The 22,072-nt window shown below is 46.5% G+C and overlaps 1 protein-coding gene across 1 annotated transcript in view; it reads left to right on the plus strand.

The window, feature by feature from the left end:
• LOC119454520 (homeobox protein Nkx-3.2) overlaps positions 1 to 22,072 on the plus strand; it is a 75,283-nt gene that overhangs the window by 52,090 nt on the left and 1,121 nt on the right. Inside the window, exons 2-3 of the mRNA XM_049668098.1 lie at positions 12,079 to 12,196; positions 15,802 to 15,962. Coding sequence (XP_049524055.1) covers positions 12,079 to 12,196; positions 15,802 to 15,962 — 279 coding nt within the window. The remainder of the gene's footprint in view (positions 1 to 12,078; positions 12,197 to 15,801; positions 15,963 to 22,072) is intronic.

Consider the following 22,072-nt stretch of genomic DNA (forward strand, 5'->3'; position numbering starts at 1 on the left):
TAGAAATTCGCAGCAAGTCCACTCAGTCATGCGAAGACGACTACAAAAATTAGGGAAAAAAAGATGGCGTGAATATTGCAATACGTTGTCTCCCCTGACGCCAGTTCCTCGAATATGGATGACAATTCGTGTATTAAGTGGCCCTGTTGTTCAAACAACCACTTCGTGCTCTCTCAATAGCCAGGGATGCTTCAGAATTAGAGATTGCTGAAGAATTCTGCAAGATTATAACTAGAACAAGCATTTCTATTACTTTTCCTGAGTTTCAAAATTCAGTTAAAATGGCAAAAAAAAATTGCGTGTTTTCAGTCACAGCATGTGCAATTAGACTATGAATTCTGTATGATTAAGCTAAAATGTGCACTTGCGTCTTGTAAGACAAAGACTGCTGCAGGTCCAGATTCCATTACATACAGTATGTTGCAAAACATGGGGCCTAATGGTCTATTGGCACCTTTGGAGTTACTGAATGACTTGTGGAAAAAGGAGTATGTCCCTGACTCTTGGAAAACAGCACGTGTGATACCTATATTGAAGCCTGGTAAAACTCCTCTATCTCTTGAGTCTTTTCGTCCTGTGAGCCTGACGAGCTGTCTGTGCAAGGTCATGGAGAAAATGATTGACACTAGGCTGCAATGGTGGTGTGAGCAAACAGAAGTACTTCCAGATCACATGACAGGATTTCGAAGGCGGCGATGCACCATGGATGCAATTTTGATTTCGTCACCTATGTTGAACATGAACGAGCTAAGGGAAATGTCACAATAGCGGTTTTTTTAGACATTAAGCGAGCCTTCGACACAGTCAGTCATGTTCATATACTGTGTGGTCTGCTAGAACTGGGAGTCTCTGGAAGGACGCTACGGTGGATATCCAACTTCTTGAATGGCAGATCAATATTTATTCAAACAAGCGAAGGAAAAAGTTCCTCTCATAATCTTATTCAAGGACCCCCACAAGGCAGTGTCTTAAGCCCGTTTCTCTTTAATAGTGTAATGGCGGATTTACCACGGTGACTTCCACCTGCACTACACTATTCTATATATGCGGATGATGTTTGTATTTGGGCCTCTGGTTCATGCGCTAGCCTTGTTCAATCAACTTTGCAGGAAGGCCTAAACATTGTGGACAAATTCTTAAAAGAAAGAGGAATGGAGCTGTCTTACAGTAAGACGGCTGTGCTACCATTTACCAGAGGATGCCTAAAATACTTTCAGCGGTGCCTTAAGGGGCAACGTTTAGACATAGTGAAACAACACAAATTTCTGGGGTTATACTAGACAGACAACTTTCTTGGAATGCTCACATTAAAGCACTCGAAGAACAAATAAACTCAGCAATAAATGTTCTTCGCCGCGTAGCAGGCACGACATGGGGAGGGTCTGTTTCTTCTCTACTGAAAGTGCATAATGCACTTATAAAGCAAAAAATAGCTTATTGTTCACCTGTTCTGCATGGAATCTCCCGTTCATCTGAAGAGCGACTTCAACGGTTAATAGCTAGGAGCCTTAGAGTATGCTTAGGTGTTCCCCGAGCAACCTCAAGTTCCTTAGTAATTGCAGAGGCACGTCATCCTCCATTCCCAATTATGAGGACGGTTGAAACCTGTCGACACTACTTTCGCGTTTCAGTGCAGCTCAAAAGGCACCCACTAGCAATTACACTTATTGAGAGAGACAGGGCGAACATCAATACTGTGATTCAGGTGCAAAAAAATCTACTACCACACAACGAATTTTGGATCTCAGATATTTCCTACCCTCCATGGCGATTTGTCGCCGCAAAAATTGAACTTTCGGTTGACGGAATTATTCGCAAACGAGACATGTTTATGCTAGCAGCCCAACAACTGGCGCTGTACCAGATATATATTCACTACCCTGGATATATTCAAGCGTATACAGACGGTTCTTGTCAACCAAATTCTTCTACAGCTGCCTTTGTCATTCCAGAATGGAACCGAATACAGACGTTTAAACTTTCTCACACGACATCATCAACTACAGCAGAGCTTTTTGCTATATTGTCTGTGTTAGGATACATAAACGCAACGCAAAAAGGGAACCAATGGGTCATCCTTTGTGACTCACAAGCAGCTTTGTCGTCACTTCGTGCTGGCATCAGCAATTCCCAAAACATGGCGTTAGTTCATGTACAGCATCTTCTGTTACAATGTCCGCGACACGATACACACAGACAACGTTTAGCACGTTATTTAGAGACATTAGAGCGCAGGCCCTTCAGCCTCAGGAAGATATTAGGTCCTTGGCCAACGTATTCGTTGCAAAGTCGAGCGTTAATGGCCCTCCAAAGATTTCTAGAAGCGAGAAATATTCTCGGAAACTATTGAAAAGAGTGTTTGTGATAAACTCACTCTATGGTCAATTCGACACCTGGGTTCATGTAGCTTCCTTTAAATCGAATCCATGCTATCTTATGTGCCGTGATTTTAGTATCATTACGTGACCGGACTTTGTGTTTACTGTAGTGCAGCTATATGACTGAACTTAGTGTGCCCTTTTTCTGAGTGGACTTTCAGTTTTAGTGTGACATTAGTGTACTTATGTGACTGGATTTTGTGTTTAACTTTATGCGCCTTCGTGACTGAACTTTGTGTTGCTGTGTTTCTGAGTTGACTTTCAGTATTAGTGTGGTATTAGTGCACTTATGTGACTGGACTTTGTGTTATTATGATTTGGAGTTGACATTTAATTTTAAGGCGTGTAGGTTAATTCTCTCTTCCTTTTTTTCATACCTCTATGTGAAAGGAGTAGCCGGCGCCAATTTAAAGGCGCCAAAATCTCCTAAAAACCATATAATAAAAAAAATAGCTGGTGGACTCGATCTGTACACGTCCCCGTGCATCAGAATTTCGACGATCGGTGTCTGTGCTTGCCGCTTCATCGTAGTGCCTAGGGTGCCACTTGTATTTCGGCACACTAGTACTCTGAGTATAAACATACAATCATGATTAATAGTTTGGCTATGTGCCCCCTTTCACTTTCCCTACTTTGTTCTTCATCGTCACCGCATGACAGCATGCATTAAGTATTTCAGGTGTGATCAGGCTGGCCTCGCGAAACGGGCCCAGTAGCTTGAGACTAGTTACGGCAACCAGCACTCTCGCACTTATAAATGATCTACGGTCTGGAAAGTAACACGATAAACAACACGAGGAGCACAGGGAAAGCGCCATGCGACGAGCAATCCGGCACCTGCAGACCCGCTCGGGTTACACGCCGCTTCGGAGCAGAGAAGAACGGAAGTGGAGGAAGTCGGGTAACGTGCGGAGGTTGAGCTGTGATGTGGACCCAAGGAGCGACTCGCTCCTTGGGTTACTTTACAAGGCTTCGAGATTCGCACGCACTGAGCAATGGTCTCGGAGGCTACATGCAATGATTTTATTGTATGTAGATTTTTCCCACACGCACACTATGTCGCAGTATAACACATACATTGAGCTTACACCATTTAGTATTCGAATGTACACATACGCATTCAATTCATTTGGCACATAGTCACACTGTGCATGGTCATATTAACAAGCATACATGACATTTTTTACACACACGTAATCAATCAGATTCATTTTCATAGAGCACTGACAGAACCAACTCGCACACATTCGCATATAACGACACGGTTCAGACATGCCTTGTGTACCTGCGTACGATCTAGTCACGAAATGCGACCCCCCGTGCCGGAATGCAAATCAGTTTTCTGCCAAGTTAAACAATTGCTGGTAAGACAAAGCTAAACTACAGGTGCAGGCAATGCACACAGCCAGTGAACGGTTTAATTACGTCCCGTGGCTACGGCGTTGCGACGCTAGCCACCCTACCGCTGGGCTCACGTCTTTTAGGCGAACGCTCGTACAGTGCATTGAATGCACGAGACCTCGAGAACTAACCGTTTTGTCTCGCAACATAGTTAGCTAGTTAATCATGTATTCACTAGTGTGCACGTTGTCATTCCTCCGTCTACAACTTGTTGGATGTGCAGCGTTTGATCGTGTGTTTTTGTGTTTGCGGTAATGAAATGTGACGTAGTTAGCTTCAATAATAGTAGATAGCACTGCAAACTCGCCGTATGCGTGGCGCGCCAGGCAAATGTGGACCAACGATTTTCGTGCCGGGTAGTGCGTTGCCTTTGTCTCATGGTTGCGGAAAGTTGGGTGCATGGCGCAAAGAAAGCATGCGAATTATTAGCGTGCCTGAGCTCGTCCACTACGCAGCGGCATGTATGCTGCGAAAGCGTCTCCTTTATTTTTAGAAAATAGAGGAGGCGCTGGCTGGGACTAACATCGTCGATGCAGCACCGGCAACTTGGAGAGCGCTTTTAGACCGCGTCGTACCGTTTTAAAGGTAAGTAATCGTGCTTGCTAACTACACGCGTATTGTGCGTGCTCCCCATGTGTGCACAGAATGCGTGAACGTAGGAAATGGTACTCCCACGACAACAGTAATACCTGTGCTGATGCTTGCTGAGCGCCGGTTGGCAGAATTTAGTTATGCGAGTTTATTGCCTCAATGCGAAATTGAAAATCTTGATAAGCGTCTTCTTCCGATGAGAAATATTACGTTCGGAAATAATCATGATCATCATGTGCACCTGTGCTTTTCTGCTGAAGTTGCATAATAGCGACCCATGTGCTTCACCGATTCTTACTGCAATCCCGTTTCCTCGCTTATAAATGCTTCGACGTCGTAAATAATCTGCTTATGAGGTTTTCGGTTTACGAGCAGTTTATGAGAAAAAAATCACAGCTTGCTACTAGTACAGCTTACTTTTTAAGACAAGGTTTGTTGACATAACTTATACGCAACTAAACATGACAGGAAAGTTGCTTATGAAAGAAAAAAGAAATGAATTGTTGTGTAAACAAATTGGCAATTGGTCATTTATGGTTGGCTCTGGCGTCTGTATTTATTTTCAGAAGTCATGCAGGTTATAGAAGCAATTAAGTCGCGTCTTTTGATGTGCTGAACTTCCACTTCGATGATGTACATATAAAGGTCCAGTGCTTGTTCCAGTTAGCCATGTATTCTAAAAGGAATAAAAAATTGAATTGTGAAAATGTCATTCTCAAATGCAGTAACGCATGACACTGAAAAAAGTGGACAAAGTTTTTTTCAAACCGAATATGATGTAGCATGGTGCATGAAAAACAAATCAGATCACTTGGCCTTTGTTTTGAACCACGTAAACAACATATAGTTAAATAGCTGTAGAATAATATGTTACAATTTGCATACAAACTTGACAAGAGACTACAGTTGCTTTCAAATTCCGCCCCCACCGCAATCGGCCACAGGAACCAGAGTCGAAGCCGCGACCATAAGGAAATAAAGCACCATAGCCACTGCGGCTATAAATTTCAGTGGCGATCGATTTCGGGATACTATCGGTCACTTTCTGCACCGCTTTCATACACGTACGCGTTTCCACATATTTATTTTTTGTTAACGCAACTTAATAGGCACTTTCGCACTAATAATAATCGCACGACAGCCGCATGTACCGCGAGAATAAAGAAAAGAAATATCCTTAAGCAATCCCCTACATGAGCAAGAAGATCTAGATTACCAATACAGGTCTTGCTTGCATCTCGGTGCAGTAAATACTGTCTAACAGGACTGCGTCTAAAATGTATATAGCCTATTGCTGAGAGCAATTCGTATGCGCATACCAATGATCGAGAATAAAATAACTTGCCTGTTTTGCGATCAACCTTCCTCCACCGACGTTCATGATATCGCATGCGCATCGTTGCGCGATGAAGTATCCACGCAGCACATTGAAGGCACTCAAACACAGTCAGTGGGTGAAGTGATCGCCTATGTGGAAGTCACTCGCTGAACTAAATAAAACACAAAGGCACCTTCATAAAACGTATCCTCAAACACCGTTTTTCGGAAAAAAACCTCGCAAGGAAAGCATTCCGGAAGAAATCTTTGAAAAGGTCCTATAATGAATGGCTATATCAGTGCAATGTTTTTTTTCCCAGTTCCCCTCAACTCATCGGTACTTCGATGGAGTGGCATCGATATGTCAAGGCGCTTCACGTAACGCCATTCCTTACGTTGGTTAGAAAATGCCGGAAAAGGTGGATTTCGACAGCCGCCGGAGAGATTGTAAGTTAATGGCTAGCTGCATGCAGCGAATCAGTACGTCTCTTACCCTCAACATCGCCCATTCAGATCGCGAAAATTTGCCTGCTCTATTCGAAATGTTGCAGTGGCCTTTTGAGAGCGCTACACCATACGTCAGACAGACCCTTCTAGTTAAAGTTAGGATTAATACACTCTAAAAAAAGTTTCCAAACATTGGGAACTTGCTTTGTCCGCGAACAAGTGGGCTCATCTATCGCTCATCATGAGCAGCATCTTGGGGTCATATAAATGGAATGGAAATGAGAAATCGTTTTTCTCTGTAACCACTGCAGTGAATGTTATTAGGTTTCTTGCATTAAAAATAAAGTTACAATCTAGGGTCTGTTCTAAGCAGATTTTCAATTTATATCTTCAGTGTTTGAATAAAATTGATGAAAAGTCTAAAATTTAGACAAACTAAACTATCAAGTTTACAAAGGTCTACCTGAGCAGTGAGAAATGATATCAAAATTCTGAAAAGTACGTTTATTATCATTTGTAAAGCGGACAAGAGAGAAAGAATGCTTAGAAAGGCAAGGAGGTTAACCAGAGGTAGTTCCGGTTGGCTACCCTGCACGGAGGGAAGGAGTAGGGGGACAAAAAGAGAAAGAGAGTGGAAGGGGGGACAGAAAGAAAGAGAGACGAGCACAAACAAACCACGCGCACTCTATAGCGGTAGGGGCGGCCTTTTTAAAGTGTATTGTGAAGGTCCGCAGACCGCAGGAACCTTAGTAGCGCGAGTAAGCCCTTGAGCGCGGATGTTCCGTCGGAGCACTTACCTAAAGCTTTTAGTTCCGTTAGCGGACGATTGTCCACTTAGTCCAGCACTCTGCACAACACTTGCGTTTCGACCTGATAGCTCGCGCAGACACAGATAATGTTTTCGAGCGTCTCATCGCTAAAGCAGACAAAATGGTCAAAGCGGTGAGGCAAGCTAAATGCACGTATGCGGGGACAAAATGGGTATATTATACGCCTCTGTGACATATATCACAAATTGTGCATAGTACTTTTTCTATACTCTTCTAAACACTATAACAAATTCGCGTAAGCTTACAGTAGTATACCACATTTTACCGCTTTAGATGCTCTAACAGATGCAGTTTACAGGACTGCAATGTCTGTTTTTGGTGCAGAGTTACGCATTTGCAAACTTCGTGGTGCTATTTCTTATTTCTAAGATAAAAATATTTAGCAGTGCTTCTTGAAAATTCAGGTCAGCAATAAAAATTCTGCTGGGGACAATCATTAGAATTTGAATTTCAAATGCAACAAATTCTATTAAATAACGTCCAGGGGTGGCCTCAGAAAAGCATTTCTGCGTTTTACATGCATTTGATTATACGACATCAGAATTGGGCCCGAACTAAAGCTTCCTTTTAGCTTATCTACCTATCTAGCCGCCTATGTCTTGGTGCTCCCATGGTCGTATCGTTAACTTGTAGTTGCCAAAATTGGCGTACTATGACAAGAGTGTATCACGAACATAGATGATAGGTCATGATATGAGTATCATGACGTGTGTCATGTAGGTCATGAAACAGCTGCCTACGTCTTGGTGCTCTCATGGTCATTTCGTCCACTTGGTAGGTACCAAAATTGACATAGCATGACAACATGACGAATGACGTCTATGACGAACAGCAACATGACAACATGACGTCTATGACGAACATAAATGATAGGTCTTGACATGAATTTCATGATATGCGTGTCATGTAGGTCATAAAACAGCTGCCTAAAATGACAATGACCCAGCAAGTAAACATTAACACTCAAAAACCACTGAAATGAGTTCGGACGTGGGTACTTAGTGAATGAAACCGTAAAGGATAATGGTAGACGTCATAGTCATGAGCAAGACTCAGCAAAAATTACAATGACTCAGCGAAAAAAGATTAACACTCAGAAACCACTGAAATTGGTTCTGACGTGGGTACTAAGTGAAGGAAACACTAAAGGATGGTGGTAGAGGTCATAGTCATGAGCATGATTCATCAAAATGACAATGACTGAGCAAAAAAAAAGATTAACACTCAAAAACCACTGAAATGGGTTCGGACATGGGTCCTAAGTGAAGGAAACACTGAAGGATGGTGGTAGAAGCCATAGTCATGACCATGACTCAGTAAAAATGACAAGGACTCAGCGAAAAAAGAGTAACACTCAAAAAGCAACGGAAGGGGTTCGGATGTGGTACTAAGTAAAGTCAGAAGGTCAATGGTTAAAGTCATAGTCATGAGCATATCTATAGGATTTCTCCTTAAGCTCTCCTAGGCGTCGCTAAAGGGAATTCTGAGGACTCATGACCTGAATGTCATGACATGCGTGTCATGTAGGTCATGAAAAAGCCGCCTATGTTGTGGTGCTCTCATGGTCGTTTCGTTAACAAGGTAGGCTCCCCGCACACTGCTTCGCATAACATCGATTCCCACAGGGGGGGGGGGGATCTGCCGGCTTTTTAATTTGAATACCTGTGTAATTTAGGCATTAGCAGCTAAATGAGCGAAGGAAGTGTACCGCAGCAGTGGTGCCTCCTAAATTACACCGTCATCTTGAAATTTTGCAAGTCTGCCCTCCTGAATTCATTGGTTCTGTGTACGCCAATTCAATAATAACGATTTTGAATATTTCCTACTTCGCTCAAAATTTCACTGACCGCAACATTTTGCTTACGACTCGAATGCAAGGGTGTTCGAATCGCAAAAGTTTCGATTCAAGTCCGAATATGTGCGATAAATGTCCACGTAGAATATCGAACGAAGTACGCCAAACATTTCCAGTTCTGCACTAGCGCCCCCTCGCCCCCCCCCCCCCCCATCCCTTAAAAAACGCTAAATATTACGACAGCGCAGGTGGTAATATAAAGGTTGCATGCAACCCGTTTGGTTATAAATGCCTGAATTTTTGCGATATTTATATTAGGACATATAGCAGCGTTCGTAATTAGATGTTAGGATAACTGGGAAGTTGGCAACTGAGAAACAACTGAAACGTGATTAAAAATAGCGCACCACGATAATGGCAGTGGTGAAATAAACCTCACCACATGCAGGTGTGTCGGGTCCGTCGAAGGAAGTGTGTGATAGTCAGCACAGCTTATCGATTTCAAGGAATCAGGACATACTGAGATTGAAAAAATAATAAATTGCTTTGCCTAAATCAAGACAACTATTTCTTAGGCTTCTTACGGGAGGGCATACATTTCTTTAAATGTCTGCAACCTTCTGTACAGAAGGAAATACTGCTAACGCGTAGCAGCCGCAGCTTCGTTGCTGCAGAAGCACTGCAAAGAGTTTCTACTTGCATGGGTGTTTCTCCCTGTAGATTGCAACAACATTTATCTGTTATAATATTTGATAACACTAAATATTTGAGAAATTCTAATAGTTAATTCTTAGCTCTAGCATCAATCGAACATCAAAGGCCAGTCGATTCGTATTTAGAACTTCGAATTATTCGCACACCCCTACTTTTATTCCTTGCTGATCGATCTTTGTCTAATAACCACGTAATTAAACCGTAAATGCTCCGACCTGAGAAAACTGAATGATAACAACGTTAATCATCAATAGCGCTGGCGCCACTTCAAAGCAAGCGCCAAAAATTATAGCTACCTGAGCGTTGCACGTGCGTTCACGAACTAGTGATGTTGAGGAGCGCGCTTGTTTAAGTGACAGTTGCAGAATTCATCTACTAGCCACGAACATGCTATTGCATGTCATCGCCGTCGGAATCGCGGTCGTCGTCATCGTTATGTCTAGCTGACGGATTTGCGCAACTCGAAATCTCTGCCATAATGGATGTAGCGAACAGATTTCCGCTGGAACCCTACATAGCAGCGGATCGGAAACTGACAGCGATTCAAGTAGTCGTCAAGTGGTTCATGAATACGCGTGCGCTTGGAGTCGCAAAAGTGAGGGTGGCCATTCGGTGTTCGATAATTCTGACCTCTAATGCAAACGAAGTTGATCCAGTTGGGGCCCCATGTGGGGAAGCAGGTAAAATGATACGGCTGGGACCATCCGTTTGCGCCGATGGATACTGCTACACCAAGTACAGATTCCCCGTCATGATGGCGTGTGCAGACGGTTCAGACGCATGTTACGACTGCGCGTTTCATCCGTCGTGCGACGCGTTCCCACCGGCGTGTTGGATACGACGTTATTATTCGCATGCCCGTCCGGCTTGCTGGATTTGGTTGGTAACAACTTTATTGATAGTCCTGCAGAACTTTCGCCGACGGGGCCTTAGGCCTCCTACGCGGGGACGTCGAGGTCTTGCCTCGCCGCCACCTCGCGGGCCTGCTGGAGGGCCCAGAGTTGATTGCCGGGGCAGGGGCTGTGCAAGGCAGCGGCCCACAGCGGCGAAGGGTTCCGGAGGGAGACGACGATATTATTCGCACGCCCGTCCCACAAGCGACGGGCGTGTGAGCGAGGGAGTGGCACGTAGCTTCGCCCAGATCCAGCGTCACTGTATGTATGCATGCTCGTCAGGAAGGACAAAACAAACATCCTTGCACGAAGCACTTTCGTTTTACGCGAGCATTCTGAATGATCGCACGCCACGGCGAAGGACAAGCACTTCACAACGGCGCGCCGTCCATTGACGGCTCCGATGATAGTCGCCGATCGAGCCAGTAAGCATATAAGCCAGCTTTCTGTAAGCCAGTAAGGCAGCAAGCAGGCTCACTGGCCACTGCATCCGACGGCACCTGCTAACTGTCCGCAGCTCGTCCATTAGAAGGCTTATTTTTAAGAACGAGATTAACGTTTGTATAATTATGTCGTGTTTAATAAATGCAGCTTGTCTTCTAGGTGCAATGAGTGGGAAGAGCAAACGTGTAAGCTAGGCGAGCCTCCTTGCTGAGATGGTCGGTGTGTGCGAATTGACGAATTGACGAGTTGCCTTCCGCATCGCAGCTTTCAATCACGTGTGTGTTTCAGTACCACGTGCTGCTTTGCCGAACAGGCGGTCTTTCAAGATTACTTCATTTTACTAGTCTCTGTTTCGCGTCGGAAACAAACTGTAGCCATTTTTTTGCCTTGACGGTAGACGCAAAGGTATCGGCCTTGGTGATCGCACCGAGTATCAAGCGGCCACCACCGGCTCTGTTGCAGGCGCTGCCTGACGCAATCCGTGTGAGCTGTTCCTTCTGACACCCAGTCCAGCGCACCCTCTTGCCGGAACTTGTTCGAAGTATGGTGGGGCTGTTGGTGCAAGTTGGACGTCGTGTCGTACCATCTCTGTCTTTAGACGCGAGTGGACGACCAGCCCGGCAGAGAAGCGAAGAAGCAATGCCCATCCAAACGTAGGCTTCCGGATCTATGACATCGACAATACTCGCGGAGCCGCCAGAACGTCACATGTGCACAGAGCCCGCGGCGCCATTAAATGCATCATACACCGATGATGTTGCGAGGTGGGACAGTTTGTGATCAGTGGCTCACACTGACTTTGAAATCATATCAAGAAAAAGTTGGCAATCACTTCTCCATCAACAGGTCAAGAGTACCTATGAACCCAAGGAAATTGATCAAACAACACAAACATCTCGATTTTGAAATTTGGTGTCCATGATCTTCTAAGGCAAAAATGAAGTACCACCTTCATGACCGTGAGCATTCCCCTTTATCACTATAACTTTGGTATCTGTGATATTGCGGGTCCTTGCGTAAACCGTCTTATTTTAGTACGCCGGCCCTCACCACCTCATGACTGGACGTAAAATTCTGCAGTGTTATGATGCCCTGAGAATTTAATTCCGTGATTAACCTGTACATCGGGGCCAACGCGGGGGGTGAAGAGAGTGGAAATAAACTGAGGGCAACGTCTGTGGGCGCCACATGGTGTCACAGTGTCTGGTCATACCCGTCATTTCCTTGCATCAGAAGTTGCTTGTAGCGGTACTTGTTTCTGTGCGCAGGACTGGAGACGTGAGGTTCCCGGGTTCCTCTTTCTGGAGTGCTCTGGATGCAGCAGGGACAGCGCTGGTGGAGCGGCATTTACTCATTCTACGCCCAGCGCCCATGATGATACAGCAAGTGAGCGCCGCAATTCCATAAAACGAGAGTGTCCTGTTCCGTGTGACAACTCTGTTCCCTGACAACAAAAGAAACGGCTAACTATCAGTGCCTTAAGGTTGACTATGGTCTTGACACTTGCCTCGTTGTTCTGCGAACGTCATGCAGCCAAACGGCCTGTTATTTTGTGCTTCAGTGCCAGTCTTCAAGCTTTCCCTGTAGTGTTTAGGGCTATTGTTGAAAGACATCCTTTTTTGGGTTATTGAAATGAGGATTATCTACAGAAGGAAGCGTGCAGACATCATAAATGGGATTACGCTTCTATTTAATACAATTAGCTGCAATAATTTGTCCTATTAGCTCCTTTCCCTTCCTGTGCTATATTCGACATGCTTCTGCATGTTCACTATAGCGGAAGAATGCCTGGATATAATTTTATGTTTCATGAAACTTCCTTCGCCTTGCGGACTTTCGGTGAACTCGCTTGTCATGTTCGCTGTCCCTAGGTTTTGAGTTGTCGATTGTTTTGTCCTCGCACTGCCACCTAGTAGACTCATGGTTGGCGTAGACAGTAAAGTGATCGGCCCGGAAACGAGGTGCCGAGTTCGCTTTCCGGACAAGGACGCATTTCCATTTAACTGTGACGATTTCTTGCTCAGAAACTTGTGTGGGACACCATTGTATAGCTTCATGCTAGTATTGGGTGGCTTCCTTTTCCGCATGTAAAATAGCATTGACGCATAACGTACCAGCAGCGAGCGAATCTCGGTTCCATGTAATACATCACAAAATGAAATCTGTGTGTATAATGTCCACTCATTGAATTCTCTAAGGTACAAAGAATTCGTATGCATAGTGCGCAATATTCAACGGTCTCTTTCAATTTTTTATATTGGGCTATCTCTGATCTTTGTGTTCATTCTTGGCCAATCTTCCAGAATGGGTACATGCGGCTGTCACGCAACGGATATAGAGTGCCCCGGCGTATTTAGATATGCACGTACAATACGTATAGTACACACACCTCCTCAACCCCATCCTTCCTTCGACAAGCATCATTAATCGCGTCTGACCTCGTGAAGTCGCTGCTTTGACATCTCCCTGTGCATCCAACTCATTTGGTGTTAGCATGCAGGCGAATAAATAAGTGAGAGGCCCATGCAAAATGGTACCGCTGAAAAACGACACACACAACTTAAATCGTCGAGGTAAGAACGGAAAGTACGGTAATATTTTGAGTGTTGGTGGCGCCTGTAATGGACGTGTTTATTAGTGAGCTGTAGCTGAGCGTCACTCACATTCCACTCCGCTAACTTTTTGCGTACTCAGGCAATTCAAAGAAATGCGACCAGTTTTGCTTTTTCGAAAACGCGCCTCCCAGCGGCTCGAGTGACGCGCATTCGGCTTGGCTGCAAATCGACATACAAGCGAAATGGACTCCCTGCCATGGTGTGCTCTATAGACTTGGCAGCGAAGTGGGGGCACAGTTCCACCTTTACACGCCGTGGAAAATGGATCGCGCCCTTAGAGCGCATCCAGAATTTGAATTCTAGTTGCTTCACAATTGCACGAAACTGTGCGGCTCCATGGGCTGCATGGCGTGTGTACCACAATGGCGGCATGTCAAGACCATAAACGAAGAGAGGTGGTACTATCGCAGCACCCTAGTGGACAAACACGACACAACGCCTCCGCCGATCACAGAATTTACTTCTTCGGAGTCCACATACGCTTTCCGCTAAAGCACGTGCGTCTGAAAGAGATGCAATATAGTTGCCGTATGAAAGAGATAACTTGCCGATTCGTTGCGTCATTCCATAGAGAACAAAGACGACCACCGGCACATCTGTAAGGGTAGTTCAAATGGACATGCGTATACGCCGACTCCTTATATCTTGTATTAAGCTATTCGGCAAGACTGTCATGGTTAGGAAAGTCCAGGATGGTTCCCGAAGAAAGCATCAAGCGCACATCTCCTACACTGGACGTCCGATGCTCTACCATTCGGATATGGCGGTAGCCGTTCCCAATTCCACTTGCATTTGTCGAAGTGTACCAGAACTAGCATTGGAAGTGTTATCCAGCGGCATCCAACGGCATAGCAGCGGATGTGGGGCATCTTTTCAATCAAAAGCGACAGACGGTACGTGATATCAGGCGTACATAACAAGCTATTAAACCGCACCATGGTACATACCTGCATCGGGGCATCAAGGCTGCCACAGTGGAGCCCTGGTTATGCAATGAGGGGGAAAAATAGCGGCAACCAACGGGCGAGATTTTTTTTACAGTTGAAACAGCATAAATTCAACCAGCCATGATGCCAGGGTTACCACGGGTAGATTACCTGTTGTCTTCTGTAATAGAAATACCGAAAAAAACGCAGATCCACCGCTTTGCTCGAGGAGAAGCTTTATTTCAGCTGTTAAATAAATTCTATACAGCTAAATATGATGTGTGCAAGTGTAAAAAAATAAGTAAATTAAATTATGGGGTTTTACGTGCCAAAACCACGATTTGATCACGAGGCATGCCGTAAAGGGGGACCCCGGAATAAGTTTGGCCATCAGGGGTTCTTTAAGTCTAAGTACATGGGTGTTCTCGCATTTCTCCCCCATCGAAATGTGGCCGCCGTGGCCGGGATTTGATCCCGCGACCACGTGTTTAGCAGCCCACACCATAGCCACTAAGCAACCACGGCAGGTGTGCAAGTGTGTTTGTTTTCATCGAGTTCAAAGTGTAGTCTCATGCGATGTTTATTTCAGGCATCGCACAGGCTACAGCAGGTCACAATACAGCGTTTATGTTTATGCACTAGACCGTTCACCGGCTATGCCAGAATAGTAACACCAAATTATGTGAACGCATAGCGTAAAATACCGATGCAGCGACCTCATGAGGACAAACACGACGATTGATGCTTGTCGAAAGAAGAATTATGGTGATAGGTGCACGCAGAGAGAAGTACAACACACATTTAAATATATTATTTATTCCATACCCCTTGTGTCACAGAGGTCCAAACTCAGTGTGCAGGACTTGCCATGAATGGACACTACACAAGGGCCTGAGAAAGAGTTAGCCCGTTGAAATTTAAGAAATTTAAGAAAGCCGCTGAATACCATCGCTATTTCATTAGGAAGTGTGTGTATGGATTAGTAATTCTTATAAATCGACATCCTGCGTACAAATCTTGTGCCGTGATAGAGCTTATAGTGTAGTTTTATGCCGGGATCATACAGCTGCACTCACTGGCATTTCCTTATCGTTTTACAATAGGTGTTTATAGGCCGCTTTGTCGAAGACAATATTTCGCTTGCGTACATGAGGCGAAAGACTGATGGCCCACGTCACACTCCGGTAACGTAGGCAGATAATGCTCTGGTTTAGAATCTAGCCTACTGACTCTCTTCATGCCACACCACAATTTTCTGAAAATAATCAGTAAGATAAGTCGATTCTTGAAAGAGTTCGAAGTGAGAGAATTGACATGGAATGACTCGAGGCGTGATGCACAGCGTACCAAAAGATACCGATGCCAGCAAAGCACGTGTCCATAAGGAATGAGCCATGCTTTGGATGACAATGGCGGCATGCTTGAGTAAGATGAGCGTCACACCTCGCAGCCCATCGTCCAGCGGAGCCCCGAGGGGAGCCGCGCAAGGAACGCACCGCCTTCAGCCGCAGCCAAGTGGAGACACTCGAGGCGGAGTTCTCGCAACGGAACTACCTGACCCGGCTTCGGCGCTACGAGATCGCCCTGGCTCTGGACCTCACCGAACGGCAGGTGCGTCTGCGTAGGCGTTCGCCCATGAAACATGTATACTGTTATGGCGATACATGTTTATCTATGGAAGATGGGATCCGCGCCATCTTGTCTTCTGTTTTGCCAACGTCTTCAAGTGTAATTTTGTTACAGTATACATGCTGCCCTGCTTGCTTATGGCTATCGCTATAGGTTAGTCAAAAGTTATTTTGAACCATGATCATCTTATATTTCTTTCTTCTTCTGATGGTTACACTAAGTGATTTTCAAAAAAGAGCCCAAAATAAAGTATGCCACAAAGCTTTAAAAAACATTAGAAATATACACAATTTCAACTGTAATCATTAGGAATTGCTGGTGTATTCAGCTGAGCATGCATGGAATTTGTGGCTGCAAAGTTTAATCTTCTGTAGAGTCATTTCGCTCTTCTTGGGCGCCATGCACGAAGAAAATTATTTTTGTTTTTGCAGTTAGTGATAGCCAGTACTAATAATTTTTCTTGTGAGGGGTGAGGGGAAAAACGGAAAGCCTAAAGGTTTGATTTGTCTTCAGATGAAGCGCCAGCCATGCACATGCGGGGAAGAAAATCATATGACAAGAAGAAAATACAATAAAAACTGAAAAAAATGTGCCCTTAATCGCACTTACGCTGTAATGTCTTTCTTAATTCGGATTCATTACATCCAAATGATGATGATAAAACGGAAGGAAATGACAGCAGTGCAGCAACCTTAACGGAATTTCCATGGTAGTAAATTAGGAACCGCTCAACAGCAGTTGTGTGTGCAGAAAATGGAAACGACAAAAAAAGAAACCTCGCTAAAGGTGTGATGATAGACTGATGATGATCTGATTTTGCTAAAAAAGAATGGGTTGATCCCTCTTATATAGGAATCGGTATAGAACACGAAAGTGAAACGTGTCTTCACAGAAGTAGTGTAATGTTTATTGCACATTGATATATAATGTCTATTGGTGTTTTGTGGCTAAAGCGCCCTTAGGCGTTGATGCACCCACGCTGACGCCTGGTGGCACGTCTCCTCCATCACGACTACCAACGTCGATGACCATGAGCAACCGTCGTGCATATGGAAGCTGCACTACGCTGCACACGCTAGCACAACGCGAAAGACGAAGCACGTAACTGACACACTAATACAACGCGCAAGACAAAGCACGTAACTGAATCGTCACCGAGTCAAATCAGCGCGTACAGCGCGTCGTAATTGCAGCCTCCGCGATCAACTTCAGAAACATTTTCAGAGCTAATTGCGGAGGCCACGCTCCGCTATGCTGAGTACGGTGAACGCCACCTAGGTGGCGTTGGTAGTGCTTCTTGATGCCAGCGTCCCTTCGAATGCTGGCATCGAGGCGTCGTAGTGCTGAGACCACCGAAGCGTTCACTGTCGGTGCGCGTTAGTGTCATAATAGACAGTTTTAGCAGAGCGTTGCTTACGCTCCGCTCCGCTAACATTTCACGCACACCGTTGGCTGCAGGAACTGCGTTGATTTGGCTTGTTTGACAAGCGCGTCTCCCAGAGACGCCAGCCACGCGCGCTCAGCGTGGCTGTAAAACGACAAATCAACCAGTAGACGCAGCCTAACGCTCCGCTCAAATAGCTTCGTAGCGGACCGTGGGCAGCGTTCTTCGTTCCGCTGCCGATATAAGCGTTGTGCGCACGCGCATTAGCGTTCCCGCTTGCGTTCCGCTGAGCGGCTCTGCGCGAATCGTTAGGACACGACGGTCTGAGCGGAGCGGGCCGTGAACGCTCTGCTAAAACTGTCTAATGCAGTACTTCTCTTTTCTGCTCGTAGGCGGCGGCACCGCCCCGAGCAAGAGCGCGGGTACAGGGAGGAGTGTTAGATATATAAGGCGCGTCTGTGTAGCTCTCTGCAAATGCGTTTGTGGCGCAATGGGTTAAACGCTCGGCGATCTATCGTCGCGGACCGAGAGGTCGTGGGTTCGATTTCCAAATTTTGCATGTTTGTGGAACTTTTTCTTCTGGTTTCTTTCTTTGTATTATGTTCTATGACGTATTTCCGTGACGGAAATACGTCAGTGAAGTCTTGGTGGACCCCGGCATAAAACACTTTCGTGTTAAAAAACTTAGTCGACAACCGCACGGCCTTGGAGCTTATTACAAATTCTCAAAGGTGTTTTGATGGATAACTTTGTTTTAGAATGTTGCATGGAGACAAACCTTTTCGCCGCTTTCTGCAGACGCTCAGCACGTTTGGAAGAAGTGCCAAAAAATGGTCAATCTTTTTTATGAAGTAATGAGTCTTCAGACGTTGTTATAGTTCTGCTTTGCAAATTGTACTCGGGTGAACAAGCAGCTTTTAGCACTGTTGCTCGCGCAACAATGAGACAGGCTCGGTAGTGAAAAAAGTTGTCGCAGTTTCACCCGACAGGCGAAGCATCAATTGCGATAGCAACTTAGTAGAGAGCTATACGGAGTAAGGATAGTAGTTTTATCCGCTGTACAAACTTGGACATGCAGCAGCACCGGCAACACACAGCACTGTTGTCGACGCCGTCGGCGTTTTGCCCGCGTTCGCACAAAATGCGTGCGGCGTTGGTGACTGTTGCCGGAGCATCTGATATAAATAGGCACTTGGTGCCGCAGCTAAACGTCGCCTCCCTTCCCTGCCTCCCCCCCCCCCCCCCGCGGCCTTTCGTGCGTCAGAAGAAGGCGCGTTTGCTCTACATATATGGTGATTGTAAAGGAGGAAAGAGACGCCTACTTCTGCAGCCCTTAAGGGAGCGCGGCACAGAACGCGCGTTTGTTCTCCGCCGTGCGTTCACTCCCCGTGAAAGCGCGCGTCCCTCGTGCCCTTTCACTCGCACATACAGCGTTCGGCGGCGCGCGGCGACGATTTCATCTCCATTGACGTCATACGGAACCTCACAGCGACGGCGACGGCGACGGCGACGGCAACGGCGACGGCGACGCCGACGGCAGAAATCTGCTTTGGAGTGTCCATATAATTGCTATCGCAATAAAATTATGGTTTTATGCAAAAGACAACATCAATTTATCTCATCACCACCATCAGCCTATATTTATGTCCACTGCAGGACGAAGGCCTCTCCCTGCGATCTCCAATTACCCCTGTCTCATAATACTCATTTATCTCATAATACGCGTCAAATACGACTGACTTTCAAGGTCCGGGCATATCTTATCAGCAATTCAGATGCAGCGACGTGCTCACTTAGGTACTACCAAATCCCAGTTTTTCCAATTCGAATCATGAAATAACTTCAAGTTTGTTTCTGAAAATTTAATAGAAATTGCGTGCAAACACTGTATAGCCCCTTTGCCAGAGGCTAGTAGCAGAATCATTTACAAATATATGCAAATTGAAACCATAAGAGCATGACGTATCTGGTTAACTGAGGATGATTTCAGACCAGAAGAAGTATTTTATTGTGATAGCAATTATATGGACACTCAAAAGCGGATTTCTGCCGTCGGCGTCGCCGTCGCCGTCGCCGTGAGGTTCCATATGACGTCAATGGAGATGAAATCGTCGCCGCGCGGTGGTAAGTGGTTCTTGAGGGAAAGGGAAAGGTTGGCGCTATCTTTTGCAGCCCTTGAGGGAGCACGGCTCAGCGCCGCGCGCCGCCGAACGCTGTATGTGCGAGTGAAAGGGCGCGAGGGGCGCGCGCTTTCACGGGGAGTGAACGCACGGCGGAGAACAAACGCGCGTTCTGCGCTGTGCTCGCTTAAGGGCTGCAGAAGTAGGCGTCTCTTTCCTCCTCTACAATCACCATATTATTGCGATAGCAATTATATGGACACTCAAAAGCAGATTTCTGCCGTCGGCGTCGCCGTCGCCGTCGGCGTCGCCGTCGCCGTCGCCGTCGCCGTCGCCGTGAGGTTCCGTATGACGTCAATGGAGATGAAATCGTGGCCGCGGTCGGTAAGTGGTTCTTGAGGGAAAGGGAAAGGTTGGCGCTATCTTCTGCAGCCTGGCCGCGCGCCGCCGAACGCTGTATGTGCGAGTGAAAGGGCGCGAGGGACGCGCTCTTTCACGGGGAGTGAACGCACGGCGGAGAACAAACGCGCGTTCTGCGCCGTGCTTCCTTAAGGGCTGCAGAAGTAGGCGTCTCTTTCTTCCTTTACAATCACCATATATGTAGAGCAAACGCGCCTTCTTCCGATGCGCGAGAGGCCGTGGGGGAGGGGGGGAAGGGGGAGGGAAGGGAGGCGACGTTTAGCTGCGGCACCAAGTGCCTATTTATATCAGAGGCTCCGGCAACAGTCACCAACGCCGCACGCATTTTGAGCGAACGCGGGCAAAATGCCGACGGCGTCGACAACAGTTCGGCGCGTTGCCGGTGCTGCTGCATGTCCAAGTTTATACAGCTGATAAAGCTAATATCATTGCTCCGTATATCTCTCTACAAATTTGCTATCGCAATTGATGCTTCACCTTTCAGGTGAAACTGCGACAACTTTTATGTGGATCCGAGTTCAATCGCGAGTTTTATCCCAAACAGTAGCCGTCTTTTCTCTTATTATTGCGATAGCAATTATATGGACATTTCAACCGGATTTCTGCCGTCGGCGTCGCCGTCGCCGTCGCCGTGAGGTTCCGTATAGATAAAATCTTCGCCGCGCGCCGTATGCCCCAGCGGAAGCGTGCGGGGACGCGCGCTATCACGGAAAGCGAACGCACTCAATCTCCCACGCGCAAGCAAGGAAGCGGAAAGCCAGCGCCGGAGGGAGCAGGGGGGGGGGGGGGGCACTTCTCTGCCAACAACCGCGCTCGTCGCTCGTCCGCCCAGTCTCTTATCTCTCCCACGCGCAAGCAAGGAAGCGGTAAGCCAGCGCCGGAGGGAGCGGGGGGGGGGGGGGGCACTTCTCCGCTGCCAACAACCGCGCTCGTCGCTCGCTCGCACCGTCTCTTATCTCCACGCGGCTCTGACCTTTATGCGCCTCGCCGCTCAGTTGCCGTTGAAGCGATAGACCGCACGTACCTTCGCCGCTGCGGCGTATCCGCTTGCTGCCAGAGTTTTGACGGTCGTGGTCTGCAGTCATTCAGTGTGATCTATTCCTGTTTGTTTGTGCGCGCTCACACCACGCTTGTTCATTCAGTTAGTAATAGTCGGGCCACATTTTCCAACGCACGCTACACATGCAATGCTGCCCGGATCGGCAGTGCAGCGCTACAGATGTGTCCCTTCGCACGCGCTGCCCACGGGAAGCGCTTCTCATCAACACCACCGTTTCACACGCGCCTTCTCGTGGTCATCGAATCTCTCGTCATGTCGGTCTACTTACGCCGCAGCACACCTCCTTACTTAATCAGCTCATGTTTACTACAATTCATATTGTTACCAAAGCCGCTCACCTTACTTCGTATGACATTGCTGTGTTGCTATCGCATTCATTGCTTCGCCCTTAGGGCGAAACTGTGACATTTTATGTAGAGTAAACGTACCTTCTTCCGACGCGCGAAAGGCTGTGGGGGAGGGGCAGGGAAAGGAGGCGACGTTTAGCAGCGGCACCAAGTGCCTATTTATATCAGAGGCTCTGGCAACAGTCACCAACGCCGCACGCATTTTGTGCGAACGTGGGCAAAACGCCGGCGGCGTCGACAACAGTTCTGCGTGTTGATGGTGCTGCTGCATGTCCAAGTTTATACAGCTGATAAAGCTGCTATCAATACTCCGTATAGCTCTCTTCAAATTTGCTATCGCAATTGATGCTTCGCCTTTCAGGTGAAACTGCGACAACTTTTTTTCCCACCCGTGCACTTATAATTCAGGCGTGGAATTTTAGTTCATCTAGCTCGGAGGGTAGCTGAAATGAATGAACAAACAAATAAATAATTGCGTAAGTGAGTATTGGATTGGTAATAACTTTATTGTAAATGAGTAAATAAATAAATATTTTAGGCAGAACAAACGTACGATAACTATCCAAGTATGCCAACAACCAAAATGCGTCAATTTACAGGCGTGTACTTGCAGCCGTGCTGTCCTCTTGTACTTTGGTCGCAATGCGCCTTCTGTTGGCGCCGCCACAAAGTCTGCACGTATCCAGTGGCTCACACACATGACCCAAGTCAAAGAGGTTCATTGAAGAGCAGAGCAGACCCAGTGGCACATACACTGTTCT

Source organism: Dermacentor silvarum, chromosome 5 (assembly GCF_013339745.2).
Source record: "Dermacentor silvarum isolate Dsil-2018 chromosome 5, BIME_Dsil_1.4, whole genome shotgun sequence".
Taxonomy (NCBI): domain Eukaryota; kingdom Metazoa; phylum Arthropoda; class Arachnida; order Ixodida; family Ixodidae; genus Dermacentor; species Dermacentor silvarum.